Source organism: Carlito syrichta, unplaced genomic scaffold, assembly GCF_000164805.1.
Source record: "Carlito syrichta isolate Samal-C Ts95f unplaced genomic scaffold, Tarsius_syrichta-2.0.1 Scaffold289386, whole genome shotgun sequence".
In the NCBI taxonomy this organism is placed as follows: domain Eukaryota; kingdom Metazoa; phylum Chordata; class Mammalia; order Primates; family Tarsiidae; genus Carlito; species Carlito syrichta.
In genome coordinates this window covers 100,634-116,249 of record NW_007233482.1, presented here as the reverse complement: position 1 = coordinate 116,249, position 15,616 = coordinate 100,634, and the positions used below count along the sequence as shown (strand labels likewise).

The window sequence follows — 15,616 nt, the reverse complement described above, 5'->3', positions numbered from 1 at the left end:
AAAATTCATACCGTAAAATGTAATAGAGAAAAAATTATCTGAAAACATTATATTTAAGAAGTGAAATGATGTGCAATCTCAGAGATTGGCTTCTCCTAATTATAAACTGAGCTCTATTTTGTTAGCTTTTACATTTTGTTTGGGAGAGGCTGCTTTTTCTTTTCTTTATCTTTAAATCAGAGGACCCTATTCAGCATTTTGAAGTGTTGATTTCTCAGCTGACTTGATCTCTTGTAGTTTCTTTGTTACTACTCTATCCTAGCTTAACTGGTGCTAGGAGAATCGTTTTTTAGTTCATTTCTGCAGTGTCAGTGGTGGCTTTTTAAGTTAAGTAGCTCTCACTATTCAGGAGGGACTGGGGAGGAGCCGTGTGCATAACCCACTGGGTGTAGAACTCAGAATAGCCGTGCTGGAGACCCTTGTCTCACCCCAGATTTTCAGTTCAGGTTATTCTCACAGATTCTCAGTGCCACGGAGTGGGCTATACTGTGAAACTATGTAGTAGACTACATGATGGTTCATTTCTAGTTTGCTTTATATTAGCCTGCCTTTACTTTTGAAGATGCTTTCATTTTAACCTTTCAGTAATCTTAGAGAATAAGTAAAGGAGGTTGATAATAAAGTAGATTTTGACATAAGTTTAGGTCATAGTTTTTTCTTCTGCCCAATAGGAGAAATCGTGAATTGGGATCCAGGCCATCAGTATAAAATTCAAGGTCTATCCTGGCTGCTTACTAGCCATGTGACCTAATTTCAGTTTCATAATCCTAATATTACATTGCAGATAACATGAGATGATCTATGTGAAATTCCTTTGAAACGGTAGAGTGTTACAGGAAAATATATTGTTTTTACTTTTCTCCACTGCTCTTTATTTTTTCCTTAGTCTATATAAATATTTTCTGTAAGTTTAAGTTTCTTTTCCTTTAAAATACATATTTAAGTTTGGCCATTATAGTTTAGGTGATACTAATCTGTTGTACTGTGAAATTGCTATACTTCACGGCAAAAATCAAGAGACAGTCATATAAACCATACTAGCTTTTTTGAGGCAGGCTGCATCTAATTGGACAGCCATCAGGTTATCAGGAGAGTACTCTTAAGTTGGTATTTGTCAAATTTGTACAATCAAAATTTCAATTAAATATAAATTAGGAAATGATAGTTGGAAATTAAATCTTATTTTAGAAAGCCTTTCATGATTAAATCAACCATATCTAAGTCTTTGCTATTTGGGGCTGTATAGTAAGTAGATTCTATAGTTTTGGAGAAATAGGAAAGAGATTTTAATACAAATGGGCAAAATTGATATCCAGCCAGGGTTACACGTGCAGTGTTCTGCCTCACTATAGTTAGTTTTTTCTTTTTGCTATTTCCACATCCCTTTGTGCCTCTAACTGATCTTGGAGTATGACTGAGGAAAGTTTGGAGGTTGAGGACCCAGTTTTCTTCTCCACCTTACCATTCATTTTCTTTCTCCTTCTTACCCCAATTTTGGTTGCTGTTAATTAAAAATAAAATGTTGCAGAACACGTTATTTTTGTTTCACAGGTAAATTTGGATTTGGTGTAGTTAACTATTTTCATTATTTTGATTATATTCAAATGCAAAAATTTCATCCTAGCATATCTGTTTTCTTTCATTCTTCAAGGTATATATCTCGCACCCATAGTAAATAGCAAATAAATACTAATATTAATAAGTGGTCTGAAAGGTCACATTTTGACTTAGACTCACAGAGCATCCTAGGTGGAACCGCCTTATATTTTTCTTACCCTTTGTCCTCTGCATGTTATTATATAATTGGGGGTGCTTAGCTTTGTCATGGGTGAAATGTAAGGCAGTTTAACATTTTTTCCCCTGAAGTGCTAATTTCCCATAGTAGGATGTTATCTGTCATGAAGCTAATATATGGTGCTTTATCTTAAAAATATATTGTGGCTTATTTATTTCTGTAGAATTAAACATAATTATTGTGTATTCCACAGAAAGTATTAATATTTAAGCACATTTGAATATCACATGGGGCTGTAAACAAATCTTAGTGCTTTGGGGCTAGCTCTTCCTGACCTAATTCTACCATCAAAGACTGAATAACTTTGGGCAAACTAGAATAAACTTTAAAGGGTCTAGAATTTTGGTTAATAAAAATGTTTGGAATGTAATCAACTCATATTAAAATTATCTCTTTTGGAGAAATATTTCAGATCTGTATGAAATGCCAGATAAAATAGATTGTTTTAGAAGTCAACTGTAATACCAAAAGTAATATGAGTCCAAGTTTTTTAGAATTCTGTTTTTTTCTTCATTTTAGCTATGCTCCATCGAAGTGACTTGTGAATCGGCCAGTGTGATGGCTGCAACACTGGCTAATGGGGGTTTCTGCCCAATTACTGGTGAAAGAGTACTGAGCCCTGAAGCAGTTCGAAACACACTGAGTTTGATGCATTCCTGTGGCATGTATGACTTCTCGGGACAGTTTGCTTTCCATGTAAGTAATTGTTTAATCTTAATTTTCTCTAGCAAGAAACTAGTCTGAACTGGTTCTTTTAAAAATGTAGTTTGAACTTTGCTTCTAAAACTGTACCTTAATTTTTGAGAGAGAGACTTGTTTTCAAGGTTAATTTGTTACCAAATTGGTAAGGAACAGAGTTAGCCTACTAGATGTTCTTAAGAATTGGAAGTTTAATTTATAGAACCTCATCACTTCTGCTTTTAAGGCATTCCAATGTACAAGGTTAGTATGAACTTTACTTTTAGTTATTAATGTTTAGCATTTTGATGATTATGTATCTTAAGAATTCCTAAGTTCAGAGAGACCAAAGAAATGATATTATTTAACATCTTTGGTTACAGTCATAGATGCTTTAAAGGACTTTAAGTATATTAGAATATATTTAAGTTAAAACTTAACAAAAATGTACTTATTTAAACTCTGTTCTGCATTTACTACATGTGAAATGTGTGGACTTAAGATTCTTATTTCAATCTCATGTCAAATCATAATGCTCTCCTAAAATTTTTTCTTTATTTTGGAAAATTTGAAACATAAAAATAGATGCATGAAAAAAGTTACTCATCACTCAGCTTCAATAATTATGAATACAAGACTGATCTTGTTTCATCTTTGTGCACAGCTACTTCCTCTACCCTTGTCATATTTCAGTATGTGATTCTAAATGATACGGACCCTTGAAACATAACAATACTATTAACACATATAAAAAATTATACTATTATATGTCCAAACATTACCATCATCTTTAATTTAATATCACCATTAAGTTTAATACCATCAAAATATTTAGGAAGTGTTCGGATTTCCTGGATTATCTTATAAATCATTCTTGTGTTATTTTACAGTTTATTTGACTTGGGATACAAACAAGGATGATACATTGTTGTTGGTTGTGTCTCCATTTTTCTTTTTTTCTATATGTCTCCTCTTGATCTCTCTTTTTTCTTGTTATTTTTGGTTGAAAAAATTGTTATTTAACCTGTATAGTTTCTCGTAGTCTAGATGTTGCTGATTACATCCATTCCACTGTATTTTATATTTCCTGTAAATTGGTATATGCGATTCAGGTGTTTTAAAGTTTATTTTGTTTGGTTTTGTGCAAGAGCACTTTCTTGATATACTTGTCTCCAGAGATGCTTAATGTCTGAATGTTAGTAAGCAATTAATGAATACTGCCCTAATGACATTAATTTTACTTTTATCATAATTGTTGTCAAGTTTTACATAATGCGTACTTTTGAAGAAGATTAACTTAAATTACCATTTTAGGCTGGGCTCAGTGGCTCAGCCTGTAATCCCAGCACTTTGGGAGGCCGAGGCAAGTGGATTGCCTGAGCCCGTGGGTTCCATACCTGGGAACTTGGTGAGACCTCATCTCTACAATAAATCAAAAATTAGCCGGGTGTGGTAGCGCACGCCTATAGTTCCAGCTCCTTGGAAGGCTGAGGCAGAAGGATTGCCAGAGCACAGTAGGTCGAGGCTGTGGTGACCGGGAGCATGCCATTGCACTCTAGTCTAGGTGACAGAGTGAGACTCCAACTCAAAAAATTAATTAATGAATTAATTACCATTTAATTTATATTCCTTAGATAGTCCTCTGACAGTATACCATAAAAAATTTTAAGAATTTGTAATTTCTCATTAATTTCTAGTTTTAAAATATTTTTAAAATAACTTTTTATATTGAAAAACAATATATATTTGTTTTAAAACAATTAGAAAGTATAATCAATAAGAATAAATTAAAAACATCCATAGCCCTACAGTTTAGATATAACTGCTTTAATTCCTTAGAGTGTATCTTTAAAAATTTTTTCTTTGTTCAAGTCTACCCTAAACTGTTTTACTTTTTTACTTACTGTATCATAAACAATTGATAAATATTTATGTTGATATATATTTATGTATACCATTTTTAATGTTGAAATTCTATACCATAATTTTTAAGCCAGTTTCCATATTGTCAGACATAGTGTTTGTTTTAGTGTTTACTTAAATGCTCATTTTATTGAATTATTTTCAGGTTGGTCTTCCTGCAAAATCTGGAGTTGCTGGGGGCATTCTTTTAGTTGTCCCCAACGTCATGGGCATGATGTGCTGGTCTCCTCCTCTGGACAAGATGGGCAACAGTGTGAAGGGAATTCACTTTTGTCATGTAAGGATGCTTTCCTAATGAGAATAATGATTGTATAAGTTGAGCCATCAGGGATTCTGTTTTTCTACCCATTTTTCATAGTTTACTGACTCCTGGCACTTGGCCTGCTACTATGCTTGTTCTCAGTAGCCATAGGTTATTTGCCCAGAAACCTCACATGGCTCCCATCACAGAATTTTCATGGTTATAACTAGTTTTCAAAAGCTCAAAAAAGGACATAGAAAGTTGAAGAAGTAATTTAAAAGTCAATATATTTTAAGAATTTTTATGGTTTATTGTATCACCTTTAATCTGCATGTTTTAATATATTTATCTGTTAGTCACCTTTACAAGGTTTGTTTTTGGCCGGGCATGGTGGCTCAAGGCTGTAATCCCAGCACTTTGGGAGGCTGAGGCAAGAGGAGTGCCTGAGCCCGGGGGTTTGAGAACAGCCTGGGCAACTTGATGAGACCTCGTCTCTATAATAAATTTAAAAATTAGCTGGGCATGGTAATGCATGCTTGTAGTTCCAGCTACTTGGAAGTCTGAGGCAGAAGAACCTGAGCCCAGCAGGTCGAGGCTGTGATGGCCGTGAGCTTGCCACTGCACTCCAGCCTAGGCAACAAGAGTGAACTCCAACTCAAAAAAAAGAAAAAAGATTTGTTTTTGAGGAAATAAGTATTGCAAATAAAATATTAAAAGTTTTTTTTAAGTGTTACCACTCCTGATTAGTTAAGTATTTTTTTGTTATTCAATTCTTGATAATATTTCAGTTTCTGGTTTTATTTGCATTTATCATTTCCTAGAGTTCATGTTAAGTACCATACTCAAGTAAAATTCTGATACATTTTTCAGTCTTTTATATTTTATAAAAACTAGAGACTGATACTGGATTGTATCTAAAGTAAATTAAAATAGATTATAACCGTCATAATTATATTTTTTGGCACGTTACAGCTATTTGATAGAATTCTTTCATGAGGCCTGTTATAAACCCCGTTGAGTAGAACTTGCAAGTTAGACAGCTTGAGTGGCCGAGCCCTGGATCATCATTTAGGAAGCAGTGGTCTCAAAACTTGTATCCATGCCTTAGCTGATTTTCGTCTTTTTGACACACCATACTGCTTTATTAGTGTACAGTGATGATTTCTCTGCTGGGCAGTGTAAGCATAGTTTGTTATAATATGAATGCATGTAACCAGTGAAGAACCAGTTTCTCATACCTGTTCTGTATAACTATTTACAGGATCTTGTATCTCTGTGTAATTTCCATAACTATGATAATTTGAGACACTTTGCAAAAAAACTTGATCCTCGAAGAGAAGGTGGTGATCAAAGGGTAAGCGAAATTCTTTTTTAGATAATTATGTAGTATTTTTTTTGAGAGAGAGAAAACGACATTTGCCTGTTTAAATAAAACTGAAGTTTAATTGTTAGTAGCTTGATGTCTTTGCTAATCACAAATAAGTACAAATTGTTGGCATTTTTATCTTGGATCACTAGTATTAAGTATTGTTGTTTTTTTGTCATTTAAATTGGATCTGGTTAGCCTGTAGGAAGGGTTCCCTCTCCCACTTTCACCGCCATCCTGTTTTCTGCTATTTTAAGCAAGAATTTTTAGAATTGATTCTGTTTAAAAAAAAAAGTAGAAAATGCTATACACTATGAATCTAATTAAAAATTTAGAAAGCTTTTTTTACTCTTCATATTTGTCAGTTCTGGTCCTGAATTGAAGTTTATTCTAACTCCTTGCCTACTGTGTGGATTGATATGTAAACGAAAAGGGGATTATATTAGTGAGAAACTTTATGAAGCCTCCTGATATGTTTTATAATTTACTGCAGATGAAGTGTTTTTTCTAAAAAGTTTTTAATGCAATATTCCTCATAACCTTAAAGTCCTTTTTGTTTGTTAGCAGTATATGTTTGGCTTCATATTGTAGTACATAAATATTCCTTTTTTAGAGCTAGTATTAACATTTAGAACTTAACTTTTTTGGTCTATATCGTTTTTCACTGGACCAAGGAACTTGTGTTGAAAATTTTATTCAGTTTCTTTGCATCCCACATGGAAAATGTTTATAGTAAAATTACCTAATTAGGGTTGAAGATAATATGAAACACTTGTAAATAGAAAATACTTTAATACATACTGAGTAAATTGTCTTTAGTGCCAAAATACATTTTTGCTAGTTCCAGTCAAAGTAACTTCTAATGATATATGAAGATTATCAAGCCGACAGAATAGAAACTTTTATGGGAATGGACATGCATAACATGGTACAAAATGTCAAATGGTGGTGGTTGTGAACAGTATTTACAGTTTTTAATATTATTCATTGAAAAATACCATTTTATAGCTTGGACCTTTCTTCACTCAAGTGCACTAATAAATTATGTATGTTGCTTGAACAACTAGCATTCCTTTGGACCATTGGACTATGAAAGTCTCCAACAAGAACTTGCTTTAAAAGAGACAGTATGGAAAAAAGTATCACCCGAGTCAAATGAGGACATCTCTACAACTGTAGTGTATAGAATGGAAAGTCTGGGAGAGAAAAGCTAAAGGAATGGGTTCTAGTTTCAGAATGTGTCTACATTTAACCTATCAAATATCTTTAGCTTTTTTTTTTTTGCAGACTATAAATATTTATTTGAGTTTTTTGTGTTCTCAACCTTGGGTGCTGGAGCCATAAAGGGTTTATTGTTTTTGGTTATTTTTCCTTTTCCTTTTAATCTTTGTATAAAGGTAATATATTTTAAAAGTACATTTGCTGATCTTTTAAAAAGTATTTACGAGTAAATAAAACAACTTTGCTTTATTTAAAAACACACAAAAAGGACAGTTTTAAAAAAATTTTAACTATTTTGTCATATAATCTCATTTTAAAATAGTAACAGGGAATTATAATTTCTTAGTTCTAAAACCCACAGATTGAACTCATAAGTTTTGTTGCATTTTTTTTTCTCCTGGTTTTAAAACTGACATGATGTCTGTAATGGCAGTAAAAAGTACTTTTATGCTAAATACAAAACTAAAAAGACAAAATAACCCCAAATTACCTTATTTAAAATAGCAGTAGATTATAAAGTTATCTTAAGTTTACATTTATGCCATTTTTACTGATAGATTGGCTTTAAATTTTTAACAAATTTATTTAAAGTTTTATCAAATGCTTTTAAATATGTCTTCTTCTATTTTTTACTTTGCAACTCCCATATTCTGTCAGAATTGTCATGTACAGGAGTGTCTTATGTTACTAAAACATTCCAGCCAAAGAATTTCAGATGTAAGATAACGGCATGTTTTATTGTTAAAAATCTATAATGGTTAGTTACCCAGAAGGAGAAATAGTGGGTGTCTTTAAGTGAATTGTTCACCTAAACAATTTTATTTTCATATTATCTACATAACCTTTTCTGTATTCAATTTAAATATGAATGGCAAATCTTGGTTTTTAGCTTTTAAAATTTTATTATCCTAGTAGTTTCATACATGCTAATGAATATTTCTTTTGTGATAGATTATACCATCTCATAAAGTTTGTTCTATTTGAACTCTTTTAGAATAATTAGGAAATGAGTTTAGTCTGAAGGTAGTACATATGCTGCTAAAATATCTCTTAGATCTGAATCCTTTTTTTCGGTTATAAAAATGCAATATTGAGAATCAAAACGTTTTTAGGAGAAGAACTATAGGTTCTGCACAACCTGATTTCAAGTAATTATTCATGGTATTTAGAGTCATCCTGGCAAAGTGATTGTAAAATTCTGCAGGACCTGTTCACACTCCCCCTTCTTCCATGTATCTCTCAGGTTTTCCCACAATCCCTCCAGTTTCAGGTTTGTTAAAACTTATTTGTGTGCGTGTTGTTTTTTTTTTTTTTTCGATTCATTTTTAAGCTTGTAAATTTGGGGAAGGTTATAAGGGAAACTCAATGGCTTGTTAGCATGGTGGCATATGCGTGGTGTAGGGCAAAGTCTCTGTAAAGGTAAATATACTGTAGTAGAAGATACTAATTTAGATAATAATTTAGGTACTAGTGCAAAAGTAGATAGAGAAAATCTTGAGTTTGGGAACTATGTATTAGGGAAAGAAACTTCCTCCCAGAGGTGCTGATCAAGAGCTTTTTGGATTAAGTTAAGTATTAAATTGATACATTTAAATGCTGTCAGCACATACTAAGTTTTAGAGGCCTTTACCAAGTGTCCCATGCTTGAATGCCCTTCTGACATTCGAGTGCACATCCTGCCTGGAGGACCCCTAAGACCTCATCCCCTGCACCTTTGTGCCGGTTCCACCAGGGTCATTTGGAGTTTAGACAACTGAATGCTTTCATTGGAAAAAAAGCATTATTTTTTTCTCCTATGCTCTACATTGTTATATTTTACTATTTCATTTGGAGGTTGGTTTTACTTTATAAAGTGAAGTTTTAGTTATCATGTTGTGTGCATATTTGCATAGATTTCAAACTTAGGTTGTTAATTTATGGCACTTACTATTGTGTTGGCAAGGCATAAACTTAAAAATGAAGTGGGTTTAGCTGCTATGTTTAGAGAATGTTAAGAAGAAGCATCTGGAAATTTTTATAGGATGGGATAAATGGAAGAAGAGGCAAAATACTGTGAATAGGCCCTCAAACTTCATTAAAAAAGAAAAGAAAAACTTTGCCAGTTTTAAGGACATATTTTGATTTCTTCAGTATTCTTAATACCTTTTCAAATATAGTTCTTGAGAAGTACCCAGCATTGTTGGGTTTAGTGTTTTATGCCATTATTGATTCTTGATATTCAAGCATTTACAAGATAGCATATTTGGTTTTCTTTTGTTCTTTCTTTTTTTTTGACATCATTAACATTTCATTTGAAATGCATATTCTTCCTGAAATATTTTGTTTTTAGCATAAATGTTGTGCATTTTATCTTAGTGTTTGGATTAAACATTTGTGTTGTTTAGCTTTCTTTCATTTGCTTTGTATATTTAATAATGTAACTTTATTTTCCAGTATGCCTACTTTTTGTATTGTATAATAAATTTATTTTAAGCTGATTTTATTGTTTTTTTTTTGTTTTTTGTTTTTTTGCAAAAGTAACTCCAACATTTAAGTACAACAAACAGTTGGGATTTTAACTTAGAAAAAGTATCCCTTATGAAGAAATTATTAATGTGTTTCCTCTTCTGAGGCTGTCTAGAAGTGAAACTATAAACACTCAAAAGGGCTTTATTTGATTTTTTTAATGTAAAATATTGTTGGTGGGGTTTTTGGGAGGAGGACTTTTCCTATTTGTTGTACTAGAAATATTTGAATAAAGACTTTTCTCCCAATATTTTTTGGTATTTTTTCCATTTGATAATTTTAAAAAATGCAGCCCTATTTGCAGGTTCTTTCTGCTTTCTGAGGAAGAATATCATTGCTATTATTCACTATGTGGCTCATTTTATCTGTTGTCCAAAGGGTGGGAAAAAATTGCAAAATCAGATGAAGAGTGTCATAATATTGCTTTACAATAAACTGTTAATCTCAGTAGAATTTATATTAAGCAGAATGACAATATTATAGAAATTCACCTTAAGTGCTTTCGTAGGGGAGTTAATTTTCAGAAGAAACTTAATATATCTCCATAGCATGTTCCAAATGATAGAGGCTTCATGGGTTGTAGGTGAAATACAGTACTTTAAAATTTTCCTGTTTGATTAAATCTGACTTTGATATTCTAGACATTTCCCAAATAAGTTGTAGATGTTTTAAAATTATTTGAAAGGGAAAATACTACTTACATGGATTTGTATTAATTAGTATTTTTTTTAAAAATAAGTTTACTTTAGGACTAGTTAATAAGGAGTTACAGTATAAAGATATATCCAATATATGTGACAGTTTATAATCACTTGCTTTTAAAGATGCATTTCTTAAAAACCCATTTGAAGTAAGGGGAGAGGAGACTCACAGTGCTGGGAGCGGGGTTTTGATCTGAGGCAGGGTAGTGTTTCCTAGGTATATGTGTTTGTGGAAAGAGCTGCTAGGACATGCTGACATACTGCTCTGGTCATTTATATGTAATGTGTGTGTGTATGTATGTGTGTATCTCATTTCCCTGTCTGTCTGGGTACTTAAAGCTTTCTATTCATATTTGGGAAATGACCTAAAGTTCTTTCCACATTGTATATTATGTATAAATGGGTCATTGATCTGTTACATTCTTTCAAGCCTTATCATAAAATAATTGAAAAATTTTTTGCTGCCCATAATGTATAAAATAGAGCATATTTTACAAATACAATATGACTTAAAATATTTGTGGTTTCTGTTGTTGCCACTCTACTCACTGCCAGCACTGCCAGGGCGAGAGAACAACTCAGGGTGTCGGGACCTCCAGAAAGGCAGCCAGGAACGTCTGCTTTCATGTGGAGTTTGACTTTAGAATATTTCCCAACATTTATTGTAAAGAAGAATTGTATTTGACTTAAAGTAAGTCAAACAGTTTACTTTAGGAAATAGTTTTATCTAGTTCACTGTGTACCTTTTTTTTTTTTTTTTTTTTTGAGTAGGGGTCTCACTCTTTCTCCCAGGATGGAGTGTAGTGGCACGGTCATGGCTCACCACAGCCTCAACCTCCTAGGCTCAGGCAATCCTTCTGCCTCGGCCTCCCAAGTCGCTGGAACTACAGGCTATGCCTCCATGCCCAGCTAAGTTTTTAATTTTTTTGGTAGAGATGAGATCTTGCTGTGTTCCTCAGGCAGGTCTCAACTAGGCTCAAGTGGTCCTCCCACCTTGGCCTCCCAAAGTGCTGGTATTACAGGTATGATCCACTGTGCCTGGCAGGCAATTTTTACTGTAAGAATCTGTTTTACTATTCATTTGTAAAAATTTTGGTTTTTCTCCTGGATAGCCTTGAAAATGCTAGAATATATTTTTATTTTTTATTTTAAGGTGGAATCTCATTGCCACACAGGCTAGAAGTGCAGTGGCACACTCTCGGTTACCCTAGTATCGACCTGCTGGGCTCCGGCGATCCTTCTGCCTCAGCCTTCCAAGTAGCTACTATGCATGCGCTACCATGCCCAGCTAATTTTTTATTGTAGAGGTGAGGTCTCATCATGTTGCTTGGTGTGATCTCGAACCCTTGGGCTCAGGCAATCCACTTGCCTCAGCCTCGCAAAGTGCTGGGATTATAGGCTGAGCCACCGAGCCCGACCTACAATATATTTTTAAAGGTTATATGATCCGTGTACTTAATATATGATTTCTTCTCATTTATTTCTCTACCATTTTATATGAAATGTAATATTTGCATTATGTAATAAAACCAAAACCAGATGTTGGCATCTCACTCCGTCGCCCAAACTGTACTGCAGTACAGTGGCATGCTCATGGCCAGCTCAGTATCGACCTGCTGGGCTTAAGCGATCATTCTACTTTAGTCTTCCAAGTAGCTGGAACTTTAGGTGTATGCTACTACGCCTGGCTAATTTTTTTATTTATTGTAGAGATGAGATCTCGCCAAGTTGCCCAGGCTGTTCTTGAACCCCTGGGCTCAGGCAATCCTCTTGCCTCCACCGCCCAAAGTGCTGGGATTACGGCTTGAGCCACCACGCCTGGCCACATTCACATTTTCATTTAGATGTACTTAGAATGGACTTTATCTTAGTCCATTCTCTGTGTTAAGAGTTCAAAGACAAAATTATACACATTCAAGTATATCCAAATTCAGTAATTTTTTTCTTTATTTCAAATTGTAACACAGTTAAAACATTCATTTTTTGCATTGCTTGGAAATGAAAGGAATCTAACTGAGTTGTGGGAGGTTCTTATATCCTTCCTCCTAACCCCACCCAGTAGCTTATTAATGTGAATTCCATAAAATGCACGTGACATGACTTGGAGAAACTGAGAAAACCTACTTATAAGGGCATCTGAGGCAAGATCCATCCAACATAAAACGGGTGGCAAAACTTGTTGTTTCTTTCTTAGGATTCTTAACTTCTTAAACAGTAATAGAAAAGGTACTTATTTTTAAAACAGGATGTTAAATAGGCTGATTATAAGTCTTTAATGAAGCAGTTCTGTTACTGTGGTCTTCAAACTTTGTTTTCCATTTACAGTTTGTGAGCATATGAAGGGAGGAGAAATTAAGATTGATTTTTTTTATTCACCCTTTCTGTTTTGTAGATTTTAGATCTACTTTAGTAATTTTTGTAAGTTTTAGCTGAGTGGTGCCATCTGCTCCTGTCACATTTCTGTAACAAGACTTTTAACTCTAAATCTCATTTACTAATCCTGAAATATTTGTGTTAAAATTTTGTAGACCACATCTCAGTGGCAAAGAACAATTTGATATACTTATTTTCAAACCTAATTGTAATATCCATGGACATGATTTGAGGAGAGTATGATGAAAAATAATGGTCTTTTCCCCCCAACGAGGTAGTCTTCTTGCTGAAATACACGCAGTCCTAATACCTCACATGACTAAAATGAAGACTTGGAAGACTTACCTTTTGAAAGAAAAAAATTCATACTTGAAATAGTTTTCACATTTTTGTTTTCTATAGTGACGTTGTTTATACAATGAAAATTTTCTCTGCCCAGCAACTATACTTGGAACCCTGAGGTATGACTAAGTTCACATTCTATAAACAGCTGAAGGATTTCTTTCATTTTTTAAAATATTCAACTTTTCTCAACTTTTATTGTACTTCCATTTAGCATACTCTTGTATTTTTTTTTAAGACTCACAAAATTAAATTTGAAAGTAGTCTTAAAGATCATCCACTGTAAACTCCCACCTCCTCACCCCTTTTCCAGGTTTCTTTGCCTTCTGCTTTCTTAGCATTTTTAATTATTTTCTCTCTTTTTAAATGGGGTTGGTCTGCTCTGTGTTTTGTTTGGACACTCTTTGTTTTTGGCTTATTTTTAACAAGGAAGTGTAATTAACAGTAGTTAATATGACTATAAGTTATTTGACAGACTGTACCACCAGCGTTCATTAAAACAACTGTATTTTTCTAGTATGCAGCCATATGTCCCAAATATTAAAAACTAGTAAAGTTAGAAGTGAGTGTTACAGTTATACAGTAGTTCTAAAAATAAAACATTACCCTAGAACCTTTGAAAGAAAGTAAATGAAGCAGAAGTGTGACTCTAAAAATAAATATTGCACCACTGGCTTTTAAAAATAAATTCCTTTGGGGTTAGGTTAACTATATAAGTAAAAATACTTTAAATAAGCAAAGGGCTATTCAAATTGTAAGCAAATGGTTTCTGAAGAAAAAAAAAATTTTTTTTCTTTGCATGCTAGCTTTTCCGTGACACATACAAAGTATCTAGCTCCTTTCTGCAGTTTTTATTTTAGGCATTTGGATCTGTGTGTTGCCAAAGAATAAGGTTCCCAATTAATCTGTTCATTTGCTCTGCCAATAATGCATATTGTCTTCAGTACCAATCTCTATTTCTTAGTTCTGGGATTTTTACTTATGAAGGAAAATATATTGTGTTCTTTGAAATGCATTAATTTTTTAAAGGCTACGCTGACTTATAAAATGTTTAGACTTTTAACTCTCAGAAAAGAATTGGTTTCCTACTTCGCAAAATTTAAACTTGCCTGGATAACTCTTCTCCCTACAAGTTATAAAAATTGAGAACTTCAGCTTTTAAGAGACTGGCTCTTATTCAATATAAACTCTACTTTTCATGTTATACATAATAAAATAAGTGATGCTGAAACGTCGGTGTCAGTTCTGCAAATGTAACTACTCGTGCTTGAACCATTCCATTGTGAAATCCCAAATTTACATTCTATTCATCAGTCTCTTGTTAAACTTCTCTTTAGACATAAGTTAGAATGACCAGTTTTCATTATTGTATATGTGCTTTCACAAATCCTTATTAAGAGGCAACTTATAAAGTGTCTTGAGGGGACAACTTAAAACTTAATCCTTAAGTGTCAACTTTCTTCTAATAAATGAGAGTAATGATGGTGTATAAAACCATGGTATACATTATTAATTGAACCCCATCTAAAGGCTGTTGTTTTGTTCTTTCTCACAATCACTCAAAATTAAAGATCCTAACTGAAAAACTAAAAAATCTTAATTTCAAGTATTCTTTCTTTTTCATTCTTTCACATCATAGTTCATCTTTAGCAGAAAATGAGTTAATTTAAGAAATTATGTTAAAATTACTCATAAAATGGGTTTTCGTTCCAAATCTTTATATTGCTGATATGTTCACATCCAAATCTTTTAATATTGTTATTTGCTATTCTAGTTTTTTAAAATTTTAAACACACACACATGAAATGTCAAAATCCAGACTTCTTTTTATTCAGTATAATTTGGCTTGTCTTTTATTATTTTACATAGAACCTTCAGTATATGCATCTTAGATTTAGGTCTTTGCACAAGATTTATGGTTTAAATAAAGAAATGAATTAAATAATACTATTTGTGATGAGTATTTGAATTTAGATGAATAAATGTTACTTTTTCTGTGTAATGAAACTTCAGTGACATCTTGATGAAATTACAGGACAAGTGATTTTGTTAAAATTCTGTGGCAGCTAATACTGTTGATTCTCTTTAATCATAGTAATAAAATATTCCTGCCTTAATGTCTCTTTTTACCTGAAGGAGTAACTTTAAAGAATGCCCTTAGGGGAGAGAGGAGAGAGTAGCATTTAACTTTCTGACTGAAGTCTTTCAACTAAAACATGGCTGTTTGAACAGAACTGAAAGAATGTATCACTCTTTTTTTCATTTTTCACCTGAAGGAGAACAAAGTAGAAAGAAAACTAGTTGACTATGTTTTAAGCAGAGTAATAAACACTTGAGACATTTTAATTGTTCTTCAGTTTCTGCTGTGTAAATTTATCTTATGTCTGCCACAGAATCAAGGTATTGTTCTTGTGGTATTCTGTACATGCTGGCTTTGTCATGTGATCGTCTACTTACCACCCATATTAGTA

The 15,616-nt window shown here is 33.0% G+C and overlaps 1 protein-coding gene across 1 annotated transcript in view; it reads left to right on the top strand.

The window, feature by feature from the left end:
* Window positions 1-15,616, top strand: part of GLS (glutaminase) — a 66,393-nt gene that overhangs the window by 27,973 nt on the left and 22,804 nt on the right. The window contains exons 11-13 of the mRNA XM_008054283.1: window positions 2,315-2,491; window positions 4,542-4,673; window positions 5,899-5,991. Of these exons, the coding sequence (XP_008052474.1) occupies window positions 2,315-2,491; window positions 4,542-4,673; window positions 5,899-5,991 (402 nt within the window). The remainder of the gene's footprint in view (window positions 1-2,314; window positions 2,492-4,541; window positions 4,674-5,898; window positions 5,992-15,616) is intronic.